Genomic DNA, 17,167 nt, shown 5'->3' on the forward strand with positions numbered 1-17,167 from the left:
TCTCATCTCATGCCTCATTCTGTCATGTAATGTTGTGTAGCTGGATGATACTAGTTCTGGCCAACAGCAGCCTGACTGAATTGAATGCGATCATGGTGTTTTGTTTTGGTTTTTTGTCACAGTGCTAACGAGGGTCTGAATGTAGTTTTAAGGTGCCAGAATATTCTGTCCTATCTGAAAGCTTTGGCAACACCCTCCCCTCAGATCTTTCCAATGTTAGATTAAGGCCAGGTTATGGTCTGCCAGAACCAGTTCTGTAGACATGCTATCCGACCGAATTAAATATGAAACATGAAGCTGTTGCAAAGCAGACAGAGACATGATGTTGCTTACAGTCTGTGATAATAGCGCACATTTTCACACAGCCTCTCCAGGGAGGCGATGATAGTGTTGTGTTAGGTTGTCCAAATGAAAAGTGTCACAAATAGTTAAGTAATAAATTAAAAAAAAAAAAAAAAGCAAAAGAACGAGGATTACAATGGAGAATGTCACAGTTATGCACATGCAACATGCGTGAACAGTAACTGTCAGGAGACCACATGACATCATGCTATGAACAGCAGAACCTGTGTTACACCTTTTGGACCTGAAACCGGAGCAAAAAAAGAAAACGGCAAATTCCGTGTCAGTCAGTGGCTGAAATGAGAAAGCGTTTATTGTTGAAGACCACTATCGCTGTGATGAGAGGTGGGTCTGCAGCTACCACCAAGAGAAGAAACAACCGTTTTTGCAGTGGAGCAGCTCACTGTAAAGACCCCACAAGGTGCATCATATCAGGAACGCACCAGAAGCATGCTTGTAGTTTTCTTCAACATTGATTGTGTCCTGGAAGTAAATCCCACAGTGTACGGCTGTGAGAACAATGTTCTACTGCAGCTTCCTGAGGGATCTGAGGGGGAACATTCAGCAAAAATGACCCGAATTATGGTGCGATGGTAAGGGAGTACTCCAACGTGCTGTGTGCCTGGCCACACCACAGGGAATAACAACATAATCACAACTCTTCCCCTGTCCTGCTCCCCGTGACTTTGTGAACTTCAGGTTGAAGGGTCACCACTTTGACATGCTCGACATGTTTACACAACCAAAGCTGCAGTGAGCGTTCGAGGCGGTGCAGTGTAACTCTGAGCAGTGGATGGTGGCCAAAATCAAATCAGGAATGGTTTTTGATTTTGTAAGCACAGTATCTGAACTTTTTGATCACACCTTGTACTTCTCTTTCTAGCTGTCTTTTTACTATTTTTGACACTTTTCATTCGTACGATCCAATACAACATTGTCGATGTTTTCTTGAAGAAACTGTTCAAAAATGTGCCTGTTGCATTTCAGCTTTTAATCCCACCTTCCTTTCATAGTTACGCTTCAAAATGACCAGAAATGCTTTTGATTTTCAACGTCGCGCTTACAGAACGTATAAATAGCAAGAAATTGTGTGCATAATGATATATATGCATTATACCACCTGCCATAAAAATGAGAAAACATCAAGTTTTTACTTTCTCAGACTGATCTAGAAGCATTCATCTCTGCCTGAACACCAGCAGTGCTCATTGTTCTGTCTCTAGTACTTAAAATCTTGAGCTGTCTGACGTCTGCTTCAGTTAACTTCCGTTTCCTGCCTCTTCCTTGGTGCATTTTATAAGCACCAGTCTCAGCTGTTGACTCCAAATCATACTTGACCACACTGTGAGAACACTTTCTGTCTTTCTCCTGTTTGTCTCAGAGACCATCCAGCATCATGAAGTGCTTTAATGCAACTCTTTCATTTTCAGTTAGCCTTTGATGTTTTTTTTTACAGTTTTGAACAGGAGTGAGGATTTTAAACTTTTTATACCCAAATCTGAGGCGGCTCACTGGGCGTCTCCGAGAAGTCAGACATGAATCAACCTCTACAACAATCTTTTCTGTTGAGGAATACAAGTAAATAACTATAATTTAACATCTTAGTCAAGAAATATTAATGTGTTTTATTAATTTTTCAGTTTTTTTGTAATTCATGGATAACAATAATAATTATATTTCAGCATTAAAAATATCATTTCAGTGAAAGAGCTTCTACATACTGGTGTATTAACCATTAGAGAACATAGAAAGAGGTTTTGGTAAATACCAGTGCTGTTAATTAAGGGTTGCTGTGGCATAAACCTGACATTGGCTGGTGGTGCAACAAACTTATATATCAGTATCTAGCATCATGCAGCTGTTATTTTAACATCTGAAAAGGTGCAGAATTGCTTCAACAAGTGGACAGTGACAGTTACTGAGACCCAGTACCGTACACGTGATGATATAATGTATATCATCCAAACACTGGTGCAAACAACAGGCTTTGAGGCGGCCATGGAGCCGTAAAGCTTCAGAAGTGGCTGACAGGATGAACCACAGTTTCAACTTAAACATGACAGATGAGCGAATCCACTGATTTGCTACGACTATCTGTTGAATCGAGATGCGACCACGAAGAGAATTAAGTCGACTGCTGCCTCTAATCCATATGGCATTAATGTTCAACCAGTGCCATTAGGTCTTTGGGCATCTGATAAGGGGGTTGTGAGTTTGTACATACATATGTGAGCCAGTGTGTGTTTGTGTGTGTGTGTGTGCTGGGGAACAGGATTTCTCTAGGAAAGGATAATGCTCTCAGTAGAGGCATTATGTATCCATTTAGCTTTTAACTTAGATTAACACACAGAGCATCCGAGCCATGTGTGTGTGTGTGTGTTTGTTTCTCATCCCCGACCGGCTAAATTGAAGCCAACATCAGAGGAAAACAGAGTGAGAGAGAGTAATGTGACCCTGTTTTTAACCTTTATTCTCTCAGGTGCTGTTAGACCAAAGAGCACTGCTGCTTCATGTCCTCCCAGTTCAACACTATCTTCACTAGAGGCTCGTGTTTTGGTTTGCTAAAATAACAGCTTCTTTGGGGAATCATTTCTGCCTTTTCTCTTTATTTAGACATGATCTAGTTTTATATGTATGTCCTGTCCACATTAATGCTGCCACCATGTCATACAAAACGGATATCACGATCAACTATCACATGTATCCCTGTGATGATGTGATTAACGAGCCTTTCTTAAACACGCTTGTGCACAATTATCTATCTTCAGAAGTGACATTTTTATTTATTTGCACTGTGAACTGAAACTTGTGAATTTGGAGTCCAGGTAACATTTATTTAACATTCAGTAGTAACACTAAAATCAGTGTCTTAAATCTACTGTGTTTCTCTACAGTAACATTCTCATGGCATATTCACTGGTTCAGATACTGGTATGCATTTGTTGGAATGAATAATAAAACGACCAGATTGTTTCAAATCTCTTGCCACTTCAAGAAATATTAAATTAAACAACTTAAATGCTGCAGGCGTTTTCTAACCGAGACGCGTGCTACATTTAAGAGTTTTAACATCTGGAATCAACATCTGGAGTCAACACTGTTATAGGTCTACTCTGTCTGAGAAGAGATGACGTCAGCAGGGGTGGAGCCAACCACAAGCTAAAGTTTGGCTAAACAATAATAGCGTCTGTTAGAGGGCGACACACTTATACACCTGGAGTAGCATCCGGTTCGTATTGTTTCTCTAGAATGGGAAATGTTTTGCACTTATGTAGCCGTTGTCTACCTTAGTCGTACTCAAAGCGCTTTACAATGTGGTTCTCATTCACCCGTTCATACACCAATGGCCACAGAGCTGCCATGCAAGGTGCTGCCTGCCATCGGGAGCAACTCTGGGTTCAGTGTCTTGCCCAAGGACTGTGGAGGGGATCGAACCACCACCGTTGTGATTAGAGGACAGTACAGTAGTCGTTCCCATACATATGCATTTTACCAGCACAGCTGTTCAAACACATACAACCAAGTAGTTCTGCCAGCTATGTTATAAAGTCTATAAAAATCTGTTTCTGTATGTAAATAATGGGCTTGTACGTGTGTATGAGTTAAATTGTGCATGATTTGAATCTAGCTGTGGATTTAGTTGAAGCTCTCGTACAGACTTTTGAAGACTGTTGGGATAAATCCTACTTTGGAAACTGGTGAACAACAGGAAACTGGCCCAGAACATGCAGACTAACAAAAGAAGCAGAAAGCTGGATGGACACAATGTGATGTCTCCACTAGGTGAACAGAACAAGGACACTTTTGACATAACAGTCTTCCATGTAGACTATTTATTTTATGTAATTTAAAATCTTATTATTTCATGAGCTTTAGCAACAATTTAAAAAACTACAATCAAGCAGTTGTTCTAGCTGCTAATCAAGAAACGGTCACAAAAAAAGCTTAATATCTTGTATTTGAGGGCTGCAAGGTGGCTCGGTGGTTAGCACCGTCGCCGGTTCACGTCCTGGTGAGGACACCCGGGATCTTTCTGCGTGGAGTCTCCATGTTCTCCCCGTGCAGCGTGGGTTCTCTCCGGGTTCTCCGGCTTCCTCCCACAGTCCAGAAACATACTGAGGTTAATTGGTGATTCTAAATTGTCCGTAGGTGTGAATGTGAGTGTGCTTGGTTGTCTGTCTCTAAGTGTAGCCCTGTGATAGACTGGTTACCTGTCCAGGTGAACCTGCCTTCACCCTGAGTCAGCTGACTCCAGCCCCCCTCGTGAGGATTAAGCGGTGTATAGATAATGGATGGATGGATGTACTTCTACGTGACAGCCTTGCATCTTTAAGCAAATGATAAAAGTGGGTGACCAAACATAGACACCCCAGTGGATCAGGGTCTCAGCCTGGAATCCACTATCCCAGTGATCCGGCTCTGCTACTGGCTGTTGCTGTTTTCTTGGATGTAGGTGTGTAAGATTTTGAAGCAACTTGACTGTGTTTTTTTCTTGCAGTACTTGCACACAGCTTTGTTGTGTTCTGTGTCATGTTTCCTGAAGCTAACTTGTGCAACAGTTTGGCTAAAACTCTAAAACTGTGAGCTCCTTGATAGGAGGGAGTGCAGAAGGCCTTCCTTATCAGCAGCAGTCAGTTGAGCTGCTCACTGGGCAGTTCTTAAGTGGGACTTTGTGTAACGAGGTGTGAAAATCATTCCTGGTTAAAACTAAAATGGAATTTTTTTCTTAGATTAGGATGGAGGAGACACCGTTTCCATGATGATGTCCGTAGTTAAGCAGAAGATTACTTTGGTACCACTTTCTGATACAGCATAATTTATAAAGTTATGATCAGCCGTGATTAATGGATGTATTTGCATCATTTCATAATCCTTTATAGATCAGCTATAAGCATTTAATAATAACTTATTTTAGGTGGCTAAATTTAGAGAGATACTGCTCTTCAAAAACAAATTCATGACAAGTTGGCTGCAGGGTATCTGGATCAAGTCAAAATCAAGTTCTAAACTGAACTGTTTTTTGCTGCACGGTGGTTGTTGGCACCGCCGCCTCACGGGATTCAGCAGGAACAGCGACACGTTGGTGAGGTGGTTAGCACTGTCGCCGCTTAGCTAGAAGGTGCTGGGTTCAAATCTTAGCCTGGGATCTTTCTGTGTAGTCTGCATGTTCTCGTTAGCTCCAGTGTGGGTTCTTGCCGTTCTGCTGGGGTTAACTGATGATTCCAAATTGTAGTCTGTAGGTGTGAATGTGAGTGGTTGTCTCTCAGTGTAGCCCTGCCTTCGCCCTGAGCCGGCTGGGATAGACCGAGGATTAAGCGGTGTATAGATGATGACAATGGATGGATGTATTTTGCTAGACGTTCATTGGAAATCAGTTAATGTCAGTAATATTTATTGCTGCAAATGTGATACCAAAAACCCAACATAGGCCGATGCATCAGTCATGTACAAACACTTATAACTGCTTTATTCCTGACCAGAAAACACACTGTGTTACAAGTCTTTATGTAAATAGCACAATTGCAAAGCTATCTTCTTAACTTATTGAGCTAATTTAATAATTTTTTTTTTTTTAAAACCCCACATATTTCCCATTTACCTACTTACCTACAATTTTAAGTTTTGCATGCAAATCAGCAGCTAGTCAGAGTCAATTTATAAAGCAGTAAATGGACATATTTAAATATATTTGACTGTAAAATCTGCTCCTAGAAGACATGTGATCAAACAGTCCATTAGAGGATCACTGTAAATCATTAAAGAGTTTAAAAGAAACAAGCAAAGAGTCATGATGAGAGATTAAGGACCACAACTGGGCAACCCAAAAGTTCTTTAATGGCCTTTAACTATTACATAAAGAATTTGTAGAATTGTTTATGAACAATGAATAAAACTATTTATTTACAACTTACTAACCTTTTATAAACGGTGCTTTATCTGAAAGTGTTCCTGTGATGTGATTACTGTCTGTGAACAAACACATGTAAGATCACTGAAGCAGCCAAGAGAAGGAAGTCAATCATCATCAGCTTTGTATGATGATTATGACCAGACAATCTGAAAAAAACTCACTGTTGTTTTCAAGAACCCATTGGGTAAAATGAAGATTAAAAACCAAATACTGTCTGCTTCTTACAGTGCATGCCCATTCCAGGCCAGGGGTTTCGACTTGGTCAGTACTGCTGCCGCTGTAAAGAGGGATACTACAACCCAGAGATCTTACCAGAGGACGCCGGTAAGTCACCCACCAACATCTGTCCACAGCAGGGTCAACAACCCTCTGCTGCCTCAGCTGTTTAGTCTTCCTCACAGCTCTGTTAAGGCTTAAAAGATTTTTTGAAATTAAATACCTAATTAATTAAATGTGGTTCTTCTCATGAAGACTTGAGTACAGTCGTGACTCGATAATCCGACACTAAATGTAAAACCTTCTGTTATGTCGGATAGCAAGGCTGTTGGATTGTCAAGACGGAGGTCCAGATACGAGGAGGGCTTGATGCTGGAAGGCTCATTAGTTGTTAATTATTGTTCATAGTTGTTATAATAACTAGTAGGGCTGGTCCCAATAGCACTTTCTGGTCTCTGGATATTTGGGCCCAATTAATGAATATTCGTATATTCTGCGCTTTCGGGAGACACTTGAACCCCCGAGGGAGCGCTCCGACGGGGTGGAAGTGGCCGGAACGCACAGGCAGTACTTGGCTGCTGATGCTAGTTCAGTTAGTGGTCTGATGGTGGTTTGATTGGAAATTAAATCAATCTTAAGTCTTAAGAACTCTCCCCAGGAAGATGAACCTACATTCACACCCAGCCACAAAAGACCCTAACGAACCCCTTTGTGGCGGGGGGAGCACTAACGACTCACATAACGAGGGGGAGGAGCAACAAACCCTCAGTTGAAACTCAGGTGTTCATGGCTCCTTTAGGATATCTGGAACTCCCAACTAGTCAGTCAGAGCTGATGAAGCCTCTTGGATGAGAGGTGGAACGTCTTCAAGGAACTCAAGCAAGTCCAGTTGCTACGACTAATCTATGAGAATAACCATGACCTGGATGACTGAGAATCTTGACAGACAAAACATACCCTGTTTTATTATCTGTTTTACTCTAAATGTGCAAAAGTAAATGTCATGCTGCACTCCAAAAATCCTTAATCAAGCAGTTGAGAAAACAAACACATTAGGAAATGTTTAGTGGCGCAACAAATCCAGTGAGAAGCCTCTCATAGAGTTCTGTACAATCAGACTTCTTTTTGCAACCACAGCAGTCGCCCCCTGCTGACCGTTAGAAAGAATGCAGGTTGAGACACTTTTTTGTGCTGGTGTCACTTTTCAAACCTAGAAGCTGGACACATTACATTTTGAAACTCTTAACACTAGTTTATTAAAGTCATTGCTGCACTGGATCCTTCACAGGCTTCCTGCCTACAAATATAGGGAGTTGGTTTATCGTAACTTGTAAGCCAACCGGGAATCATTGGATCCCTGCTGCCTGCCATTCAGAATCAATCTTTCAGAGACGTTATGATAACCCTCTTGTTTTCAGAAACCTCATATTGCTGACAGCACTGTGGGTTGTGGAGGTAACTTGAGGTCGTCTCATGGGTTTGTGTGAAGCCACGTGAAGATCGATGTATGTATGTATCTGTGTGGGATGCAGATGGAGGCCCTGTGAACAGGAGCGATGGCGGCGCTATGTGTTTCCCGAACATGCCCATCTGTCTCCCATGCTGGCCAGGCTGCAAGAGCTGTCAGGACGGCGCCCCCTGCTGGGTGCAGGAGGACTGGCTCCTTAGGACCGGCGTGCTGGCCGTCCAGGGGGTCTTCATGCTCCTCATCTTTGTCAGCATGCTGGTGGCCTACCGGCATCGTCGGAACCGGGTGAGTCAGGTCCTGTGGCTCTGCGTGGCCCCCCATATGGATGGAGTTTAGATGGAAGGACGACAGTAGGGCTGCTGCCAGCACCGAGCCATGATTTATTGTGTTAAGAATGATGCCGTGTTTATTTGGCAGAAATGTTCTTTTTTCATTACATAAGACTTTTAGTCAGAGTTCCACTATGAATCACAGATGTCACAGAACGGCAAAATCAATTTAGGTGGTTTCTTGTGAGAAAGAAGAAGCAGAAACTCATAGAAAGCTTAAAGAACACTCCTTTTCCAAGCTAGCCTTTGTTACATTACGGTCAGACGGATGATATGTTTTCACAGAGGGATAATTGAATTAGTCTTTCTAAACAGCACAAACATGATGCAGGATTTTCTTAAGTAATGGGATGTAACTAAGTACATTCACTGAAGCACTATACTTAAGTGCCAACCCTTTACTTGAGTACAGTCGTGACTCGATAATCCGACACTAAATGTAAAACCTTCTTTTATGTCGGATAATAAAGGCTGTTGCATTGTCAAGGATCATAATGTCAAGTCATGACTGTATATACAATTTACTCGACTTTATACTCGGGCTTCGCTACACTTCACAACCTTTCTAGCATTCCTGAAAAGAAAAAAACTCACAATAGTCACTCAAGTAACTGAAACTGAAAAAAAGCAATAATAAATAAAAATTTGTTCAATTATAATTTAGTGAAATAAGACGTTGCTTTTGAATTGTGGTTGAAAAGAATAATTAAAAAAAAAAAAAACTGTCCCGGACAATAGTATTTTACAGGTCCCATCATGCTTTTTTCCTTTGTTTTTCTGTTTAACCACAATTCAAAAGCAATGCCATGATGTTTATTACATTTTTATTTATGATTACTTTTGTCAATGTCAGCTTATTTCAGTGACAACTGTTTGTTTTCCTTCTTTAATGGGAGGGTATGAATAGTCTTGAGGACGACGGTATGCAGTATCTTAGTTGTTGTTGTTCTTCAATGGGCTATTTATGTTTAATGGACTATTGGGACATTGGTACTTAATCGAAGGATGTGTATACTTCCCAGAATACTGGTTTTCTAAACTCTGAGCAGATAACAGTGCTCATATCGTTAGCATCAAGCAACTATAGCTCAGATTATATTGTGTGTGCTTACAGCGACAGACTTGTGGTACTTGGAGGTTATAAAAAGTAATGAGAGTGCGGTGGGAATGTGGCCCTCCAATGTGAATATGTAGAATAGCATTTTTTTAAAAATATATATATGTTCTGGGGCTACAGCATCTCATACTTGTTGTTTTTCTCCACCTCCTCCTCCTCCTGCATCTTCAGAGGATCCGGGCGTCCGGCCTCCTGCTGCTGGAGACCATCCTGTTCGGCTCCCTGCTCCTCTACTTCCCGGTGAGTTTCTGAGCGAGCCGAGAGTGTTGCAGATTAGAGCTCTTTACAGATCACTGCACAGCACAGCGCCCGGGATTATATCATAATGGACGATTTGTGGACGGGTGAATGGGGTGAGGGCACGCCTGTGTGTGTGTAATGGGGTGGGTGGGAACAGAGCCGACAGTTTTCATAACGTCCTTCTGCTCCAGTCATAGATTATCAATCAATCTTTCGATTCATTTTACCAATTAAAGAGGCGTTAATGTGAGTCGGCCGTGATTTTTTATCCATCTGAAAGCGCCGGTCGATGTGAGCACGTGTCTGCAGAGTGATTCAATGCGCAAAGAGCTGCTGCTGCACATTATTGATCATTGATTTAGTTTAATGTGATGTGTTTGTGTGTGAGCATGCTCATGGGCTGCACACTGGTGGCAAACTGTCCAGTCATATAGCAAGTGATCAGCATCATCGAGGCATTAAATAGTTGTATATTTAGCAGGTGATAAGAACTGGAGGGAATATTCAGATCTTTTGCTGAAGAAAAGACCTTCACGGTTGCTAGTTGTATTGTTGTAGCTTTTAAAAACTAAAAATCAGAGGTAATAATGACACAAGTAGCGTTTGTGAAGCTACACTTTGAGGCATGGATTTGATATTGTAACTTGCTGAAAAAGGCATTTGAAGGCGACTTCTCAGACCAGCAGTAAGAACCCATCGACCTGTGGCTCCAGTCTATGATTAATGTTTACATACATCTCCCGATATGATGCAGCCGATAAAGTATTTCACGGTCAGATGCACCACTTAATCCATAATGTGCTTCTTGGTCCACGACTGGCTGTAGGCTGCTCCCCCGGGCGCTCATGGCACAGTCAATGAGTCGATTTTTATTTTTGTTCAAAATTACTGAAGCAACAACCAAAACGTGAGCGATTACTGGTTAAACTGAGAGACAGTTACCCATTTGTGAAGTGAATAAAAATTGGATGATTGATAAAGTTTCAAACTCAGTTTTTTTCTTGATATTTTTTGATGGTTCATCAAGTGAAGAGTTCATTTGCACAAACAGAGAACTCCATCTTCACAAACCTTCACAAAACCCACTTTTCCATCGTCTACCTGAGACAACATCAATAAGTTATCTCTATATTTGTTATTTCTATTGAGTCAAATCCACTCAGCTTCAGGTTGATTGATATCATCTCAAGCAAACAACAACAAAAAAAATATTCCTGAAAATCAACAAAAATGGAGTTATCTGTTTTTGCAAAATGAACTCTTCAAGTGCGACATGGATCTTGCCTTGAGAGAAAACAGGTGTTTGATTCAGGATTACCAGATTTCTTAGACTCATTTGCCTCCATTCAGTTACGAAATGCACAAAATGCATCTTTGTGTTTTTGAAATTCAGTGACATGTTTGTGCAGTTACTTTGGATAAAAGGCAACGAGGTGCAGATAAGATTTTGATCTGATTTCTACATTAAAATATGTGAAAATATGTCCTTTTGTATGACGCAGTATAAACATAAACTCTGAGCACACTGCAGGTGTTTAGGATCCAGATGTTTGGTGTGTAGCAAAATGCAGCGTGGCACAAAGGATTAGACAAGAATAAACAAATTCAAACTGTGCTGCAATTATGAAATGAAAGCTGTGAAGTCAGCTGTGTTGACGTAAAAACGCGACAGGTACGGAGGAGATGAGGTGAAACTTCTCGTCAGTTTGGAACCGCGGTGGAAGAGTTTTGTTTGGTAAAATTCAAAGGTGAACTGCAGCCCACGGAGCCGACTGTAGTTCTGAGAGTCTGAGATGAAAGGTCAGAGTTCACTCTCTCATCTCACCGGGGCGTCACCGGGCTGCTCTTTCTATTTCATCTACAAACAGATCACTTGCCAGACAGCATGTTCTTGACGGAACCACCAACACACCCAAGACCGGTTCTGTGCTGCTATGTTTCTCGTTGCTAGAGTTCAATTCACATCAACCGCATTCAGCTCCTCTCCCAAATCCACCTTATCCAACAAATGCACCAGCAAATGTTTATGTCAGGGGCATGCTAATAGGAAGAAACAGAAGCTGCATGTTTCCATCGTTGCACCTTGTCCGTGCTTACATTTAGTACGTCTCTTCAAGTTTTTATGCACACAACAGCATTTTAAAGCTACGGTTGGCAGGATTTCAAAATCTCCACAGTCACTGTTGTCTCCTCGAGCTTTCTGTCGACTGCAGTTTTACATTAGTATGATGAACTTACAGAAAACAAGTCCAGCAGTTTTGGAACAAATCTTGTGTTTTGGCCACTAGCAAATTTAAGTTCAGAAATCACACACTTTGAGTTCAGTTGTTGGTCTCTATCAACACCTTAGTAAACATCTGGCTGTTTTGCCGGTAAACGATCCACAAAGGCCCCTTTCAGCACTCCTTTCCGTTAATCTGATGGCATCTGTACACATCGGCTTAATGTCTGTAGCCGACAATCTCTTTAGGTTGGACCTAGTAGCAGGTCTTGACCAATCCTGTCTCCATGTTTAGAAATCTGCTGTTAGTTGGGGATCTTTTGTTTATTAGTAGCTCCTTAAACTTTGATGTGTGGCCTAATCTGGTCGCTGGTCGCCAGTTCGCATGCCGGTGAGGACACCTGGGATCTTTCTGCGTGGAGTTTGCATGTTCTCCCCATGCAGTGTGGGTTCTCTCCGGGTTCTCTGGCTTCCTCCCACACAGTCCAGAAACATGTTGAGGTTAATTGGTGATTCTAAATTGCCCGTAGGTGTGAATGTGAGTGTGCTTGGTTGTCTGTTGGCTGAAGCTTACGACATTGCCATTTATCTGGATTTATGAACTGTCCAAAATAAACAGAACTAAAGTCTCACTGGCAGGATGGAAAGTCAGAGGGTCTTATTACAAATCATCGGTAGGGGACTGTAAATGTCTGCACCAGGTTTCATGCCTCCACGTCCAGTATTTGTGGAGAGATTTCACTCAAAACCAAGTAACCAGCAGTCAGTGGCAGTGCTGTGGGGGTCATGAATGTCTGAGTCAGTGTAATTGGAAACTGCATCTGCTGGTTGAGCTGGAGAAAAGTCAGGGCATCACCAAAGGTAACCATCTCAGGGTTCCTTTTTAGGACATTAAAAGCTAAACTGACACCTAGTTTATTAATCAATCAGCTTTTTGAATTGCTAATATTGAGGAAGATGTGAGTCATATGAAAAGGTTGGATTAGAGCATACAAATGTCCTTATGTCCTGTATAAAGCCTTATTATTTGAACTGCAGAGATTAGTTCAGTTCAGAGCGAATAAAGGAGGTCACAGGAAGCACTATGCACCTCACCACTGGAATGAGCTGGCAAACCTGGAGAACTTCCTTTGGTTAAACGTTAAACGCTTTTAGTTTCACTGGTGTTACTGGCATTTCCTGCTCTGCTCACTTAATGAAGCTTTAGATCGACCAATCAGATTGCTCGCCCCTGCATCTATAACCTAGACCCCAATCTGCCTCTGAGTGCCCGCCATCTCTGCTGATTAAACCCACCGTCCTCCAGAGGTTTACTGCACGTCGTCTTTGATTCTCTACGTGTTCTCTCTGAGCAGTTTATCCTTTACGAGTGCTTTGAACACAATGTAAAGTTGCATTCACATTTTAGGCTTTAGCTGATGCTCTTATCCAGAGTGACTGACACTGACTGTCACAGCTGAATAGGCTTTAATTCCTGGATTACAGTCATCTACTCTACTGTTACGTACTGAACAGAGGTGAAGGTACAACCTGTTGTTGAACGTGATGTGCTGAAAACAAAATTGTGCATTAATGCTGACGAGACGTGCCGTTGGGTGTAAAATTAGAACGAGTAAAACAACGGCAGCGCTGCTTGTGATCGTAGTAAAAAGTACAGTAGTAGTACCAGGAGTGTTGATGAAGGAATTTAGATAATAACGAGTTAACTGATCAGTTTGAAGGAGTCAGAAACAATTGTAAAACTATTTTGTTCTGACAAACTTTGAGATGCATCTTTGGTTCCGATTCCTCTGTTTTCAACAAAGAGAAGCAGCAGATTGTGACTGATGTGCAGATGAATGTGTACAATATGGGGCAAAAAGCGCAATCAGTGAAAATTATATTCATCAGTTGTTTTTTTGTCAGTCACCTAATTGATGAATTATTTATGTTCTATTTTTTAAACTCTTTATTTTTATTGCTTCTTTTTGAAGAACATGTAGCAAATATGAACATACAGAAGGAAGACAAACAAACAAACAAACAAAAAAGCCTCGAAAGAACAAGAACAGTGGATTGCCGTGTCTCTACAATTTGCTCCCAAGTTGTTCTCGGTATAACTGTCCTCATGCTGTCGTCGTATAAACAGTCCACTTCTCCCAATTTTCTCGACACAGTTCTTGTTGAGTTCTTATCTTCTGGGTCAACAGTTCTATTATCTGTTTGTCACTCACAATGTTTTGCCCGTCCTGCTGTGTCGGCGGTTCTGCTTTGGACCATTTCCTTGCTGCTAACGTCATTTTCAGTAAATATCTGTCCTCTTTTAATACAGCATCACCCGACATGTTTCCCAGATACAGTAATACACATGACTTGGGTTTATTAAAGCCCAGAATTTGAATGATTATCTGATGAACAACCTCCCAGAAGTGCATGATTTTTGGAGAAAATCCATGAGAGTAGTTTACATTCATATTTCCACATTTTCTCCAGCATGGCCGTGGTACTGATGTGTGTTTATTCCTGGTTCTGGGTGTGACGAAGAATCTAATCAAGTTCAGCCAACCAAATAACCCATGATGCTGTGGATGACTGCTGTGTTCGCCAAATATGTCGCCATTGAATTATTTATGTTCTATTACTACATGTTGCACTACCTGTAACAACAGTATCACTACAACTGCTAGAACTGGTTCCTGAAACAGATCAGTGTCAGTAGTGCTAATAATAGTTCATGTTGTTGTGATGTGTAACTGGCTGCTACTGTAAATCTGTGGCCGATGCCCATACTGATCAGGTTTTTATGGAGTAAACAGTTCTGATACTAATTATTGGTCCAAAAGTCTGTATAAATACAGTATATACATAGAGTGTGTGTCCATGCAGCCCAGTGGAGTTATACTGAAAAGAGAAAATGATGGATTCATTGTGTATTAACTTTAATAAACTGGTTAGTAGCTGACTTGAAGACTCTGCACCACCCTCTGCTCAGTTGTGACACACACCCTGCAGACAATAGGAAACAATGGTGTTGGAGCCAGGAAGAGCCATGCAAGCACAACTGATGTTAGTTAGTTTATTGCTGGTATTAACATGGTAATAAACAAACATGCAGATAGTCATAGTAGCAGAGCTAGTATTAACTAGAACCAGTGTCAGTACCACATTTTTTTTCTGCTGTATATGCAGCTGAGATACAGAAACCGTTGTCCACACTGCTGCCGTGGTTTTAATCTCACGAAGTGTCTCTCTCTGTCTTTGCAGGTCTTCATTCTGTACTTCAAGCCGAGCACCTTCAGGTGTATTCTGCTCCGCTGGGTTCGAATGCTCGGTTTCTCCATCGTCTACGGCACGGTCACGCTGAAGATGTACAGGTGGGTTAGCGTCAATTGCAGGTAATGAAAACATACAGTCACTGAGCAACTTTCTGCAGCAGCTGTTTCCACTTGAGTTTACAGACCTCTGGTAACTGATGTCTCATGCTGACATGACAGAATGATGGTTAATGCACTGAAGTGAATACACTTTAGCATTATATAATGAACATTTCATTGGCATATATTCAGGATGAAAGCAGATGTCTGGTTGTGATGGTTTATGGTGGTTAAAGAAAACCTTCTGAGAGGTTGTAAATGCTTTTAAATGGCCTTACCATGCACACACAGTCCACGTAGTAGCACAAGACATATACACTTCTAATTTAACATACGTGTGTCTTTTAATGTGCTAAAATTCAAGCGCTTATCAATTGTTGAATTAAGCAAACTTTAGACGCTGGCATCCACTGAAGATAATGGTTAATGTCCATCCATCCATTATGTATACACCACTTAATCCTCCATCTGGTAGTGGGGGGCTGGAGTCAATCCCAGCTGACTCAGGGTGAAGACAGGTTCACCTGGACAGGTAACCAGTCTATCACAGGGCTACGCATAAAGACGGAAAACCAGGCTCACTCACATTTGTAATCACCAGTTAACGTCAGCATCTCTTTGGACCTTGTCTTTGTCTTTTTTGTCCTAATGGTTTGGTTTTGTGGGGCTGCAAGGTGGCTTGGTGGTTAGCATCATTGCCTCACAGCTAGAAGGTCGCCGGTTCGCGTCCCGGTGAGGACACCCGGGATCTTTCTGCGTGGAGTCTCCATGTTCTCCCCGTGCAGCGTGGGTTCTCTCCAGGGTTCTCCGGCTTCCTCCCACACAGTCCAGAAACATGCTGAGGTTACCCTAGTGAGGATTAAGCGGCGTATGGATGATGGATGGATGGTTTGGTTTTGGGCAGAAAATTAAATCTGGCAACATTGACTGTGGAACAGATAACTGAGTGTGAGATTTATCTGACATTCACAGATGTACACTTTTCACATTGTGTCATCAGCAGTCCAACACTGACCGACTCTCGCCTCTGAACAGGGTTCTGAAGGTGTTCCTCTCGCGCACGGCTCAGAGAGTGCCCTACATGTCCAGCCTCCACTTGCTGAGGATTCTGGGAGTGATGCTGATGACAGTCAGCTGGTTTTTGTGTGCGTGGACGGTGGGTGTCCTGCAGAACCGCGACAGGAACATTCCGGTGTTCGTCACCACCACCACGACGGACGGACAGGGCTTCAACCTGTGTTACCTGGACCGCTGGGACTACATGATGGCCGTGGGTGAGTTGCAGCAGACAGACATCATAAGGAAACATCTTTCTCACTTCTCACTTCAAAATGCTGGGTTTTTTTTTACATGTGCAGTTTTTTGGTGTTAAAAGTGACAAAAAGGAAGGGTAACACCATTTTTAAAAACACAAAATATGTAGTAATTCTCGTAGATTAATCGTAGCAACTGGACTTGCTTGAGTTCCTTGAAGACGTTCCACCTCTCATCCAAGAGTCTTCATCAGTTCTGACTGACTGGTTGGGAGTTCCACATACTGATATCCTTAAGGAGTCATTAACACCTGAGTTTTGGTTTCAACTGGGGGTTTGTTGTGAGTCGTTAGTGCTCCCCCTGCCACAGTGGGGTTCGTTAGGGTCTTTGTGGCTAGGTGTGGATGTGGGTTCATCTTCCTGGGGAGAGATCTTAGGACTGAATTGTGAACAAGTGAGAGGTGCTGCCTCAGACCTCCACCCCTGTTGAGTGATGTTTTTTCCAGTTTGACATAGATGGCTTCTTTCACCCCTCTCTCAAACCATCTGTCCTCTGTCATCTGAGGATCTGCCATCTGTCCTCAGATGACAGAGGACAGATGGTTTGAGAGAGGGGTGAAAGAAGCCATCTAAGGAGCAACAAACCCCCAATTGAAACTCAGGTGTTAATTGGCTCCTTAAGGATATCAGTATGTGGAACTCCCAACTAGTCAGTCA

General features: G+C 42.1%; 1 protein-coding gene across 1 annotated transcript in view; it reads left to right on the plus strand.

The window, feature by feature from the left end:
- gpr179 (G protein-coupled receptor 179) overlaps positions 1-17,167 on the plus strand; it is a 34,531-nt gene that overhangs the window by 10,988 nt on the left and 6,376 nt on the right. The window contains exons 3-7 of the mRNA XM_008284251.1: positions 6,481-6,577; positions 8,002-8,222; positions 9,555-9,623; positions 15,088-15,197; positions 16,233-16,471. Coding sequence (XP_008282473.1) covers positions 6,481-6,577; positions 8,002-8,222; positions 9,555-9,623; positions 15,088-15,197; positions 16,233-16,471 — 736 coding nt within the window. The remainder of the gene's footprint in view (positions 1-6,480; positions 6,578-8,001; positions 8,223-9,554; positions 9,624-15,087; positions 15,198-16,232; positions 16,472-17,167) is intronic.

This window comes from Stegastes partitus, unplaced genomic scaffold (assembly GCF_000690725.1).
Source record: "Stegastes partitus isolate 25-593 unplaced genomic scaffold, Stegastes_partitus-1.0.2 Scaffold352, whole genome shotgun sequence".
Taxonomy (NCBI): domain Eukaryota; kingdom Metazoa; phylum Chordata; class Actinopteri; family Pomacentridae; genus Stegastes; species Stegastes partitus.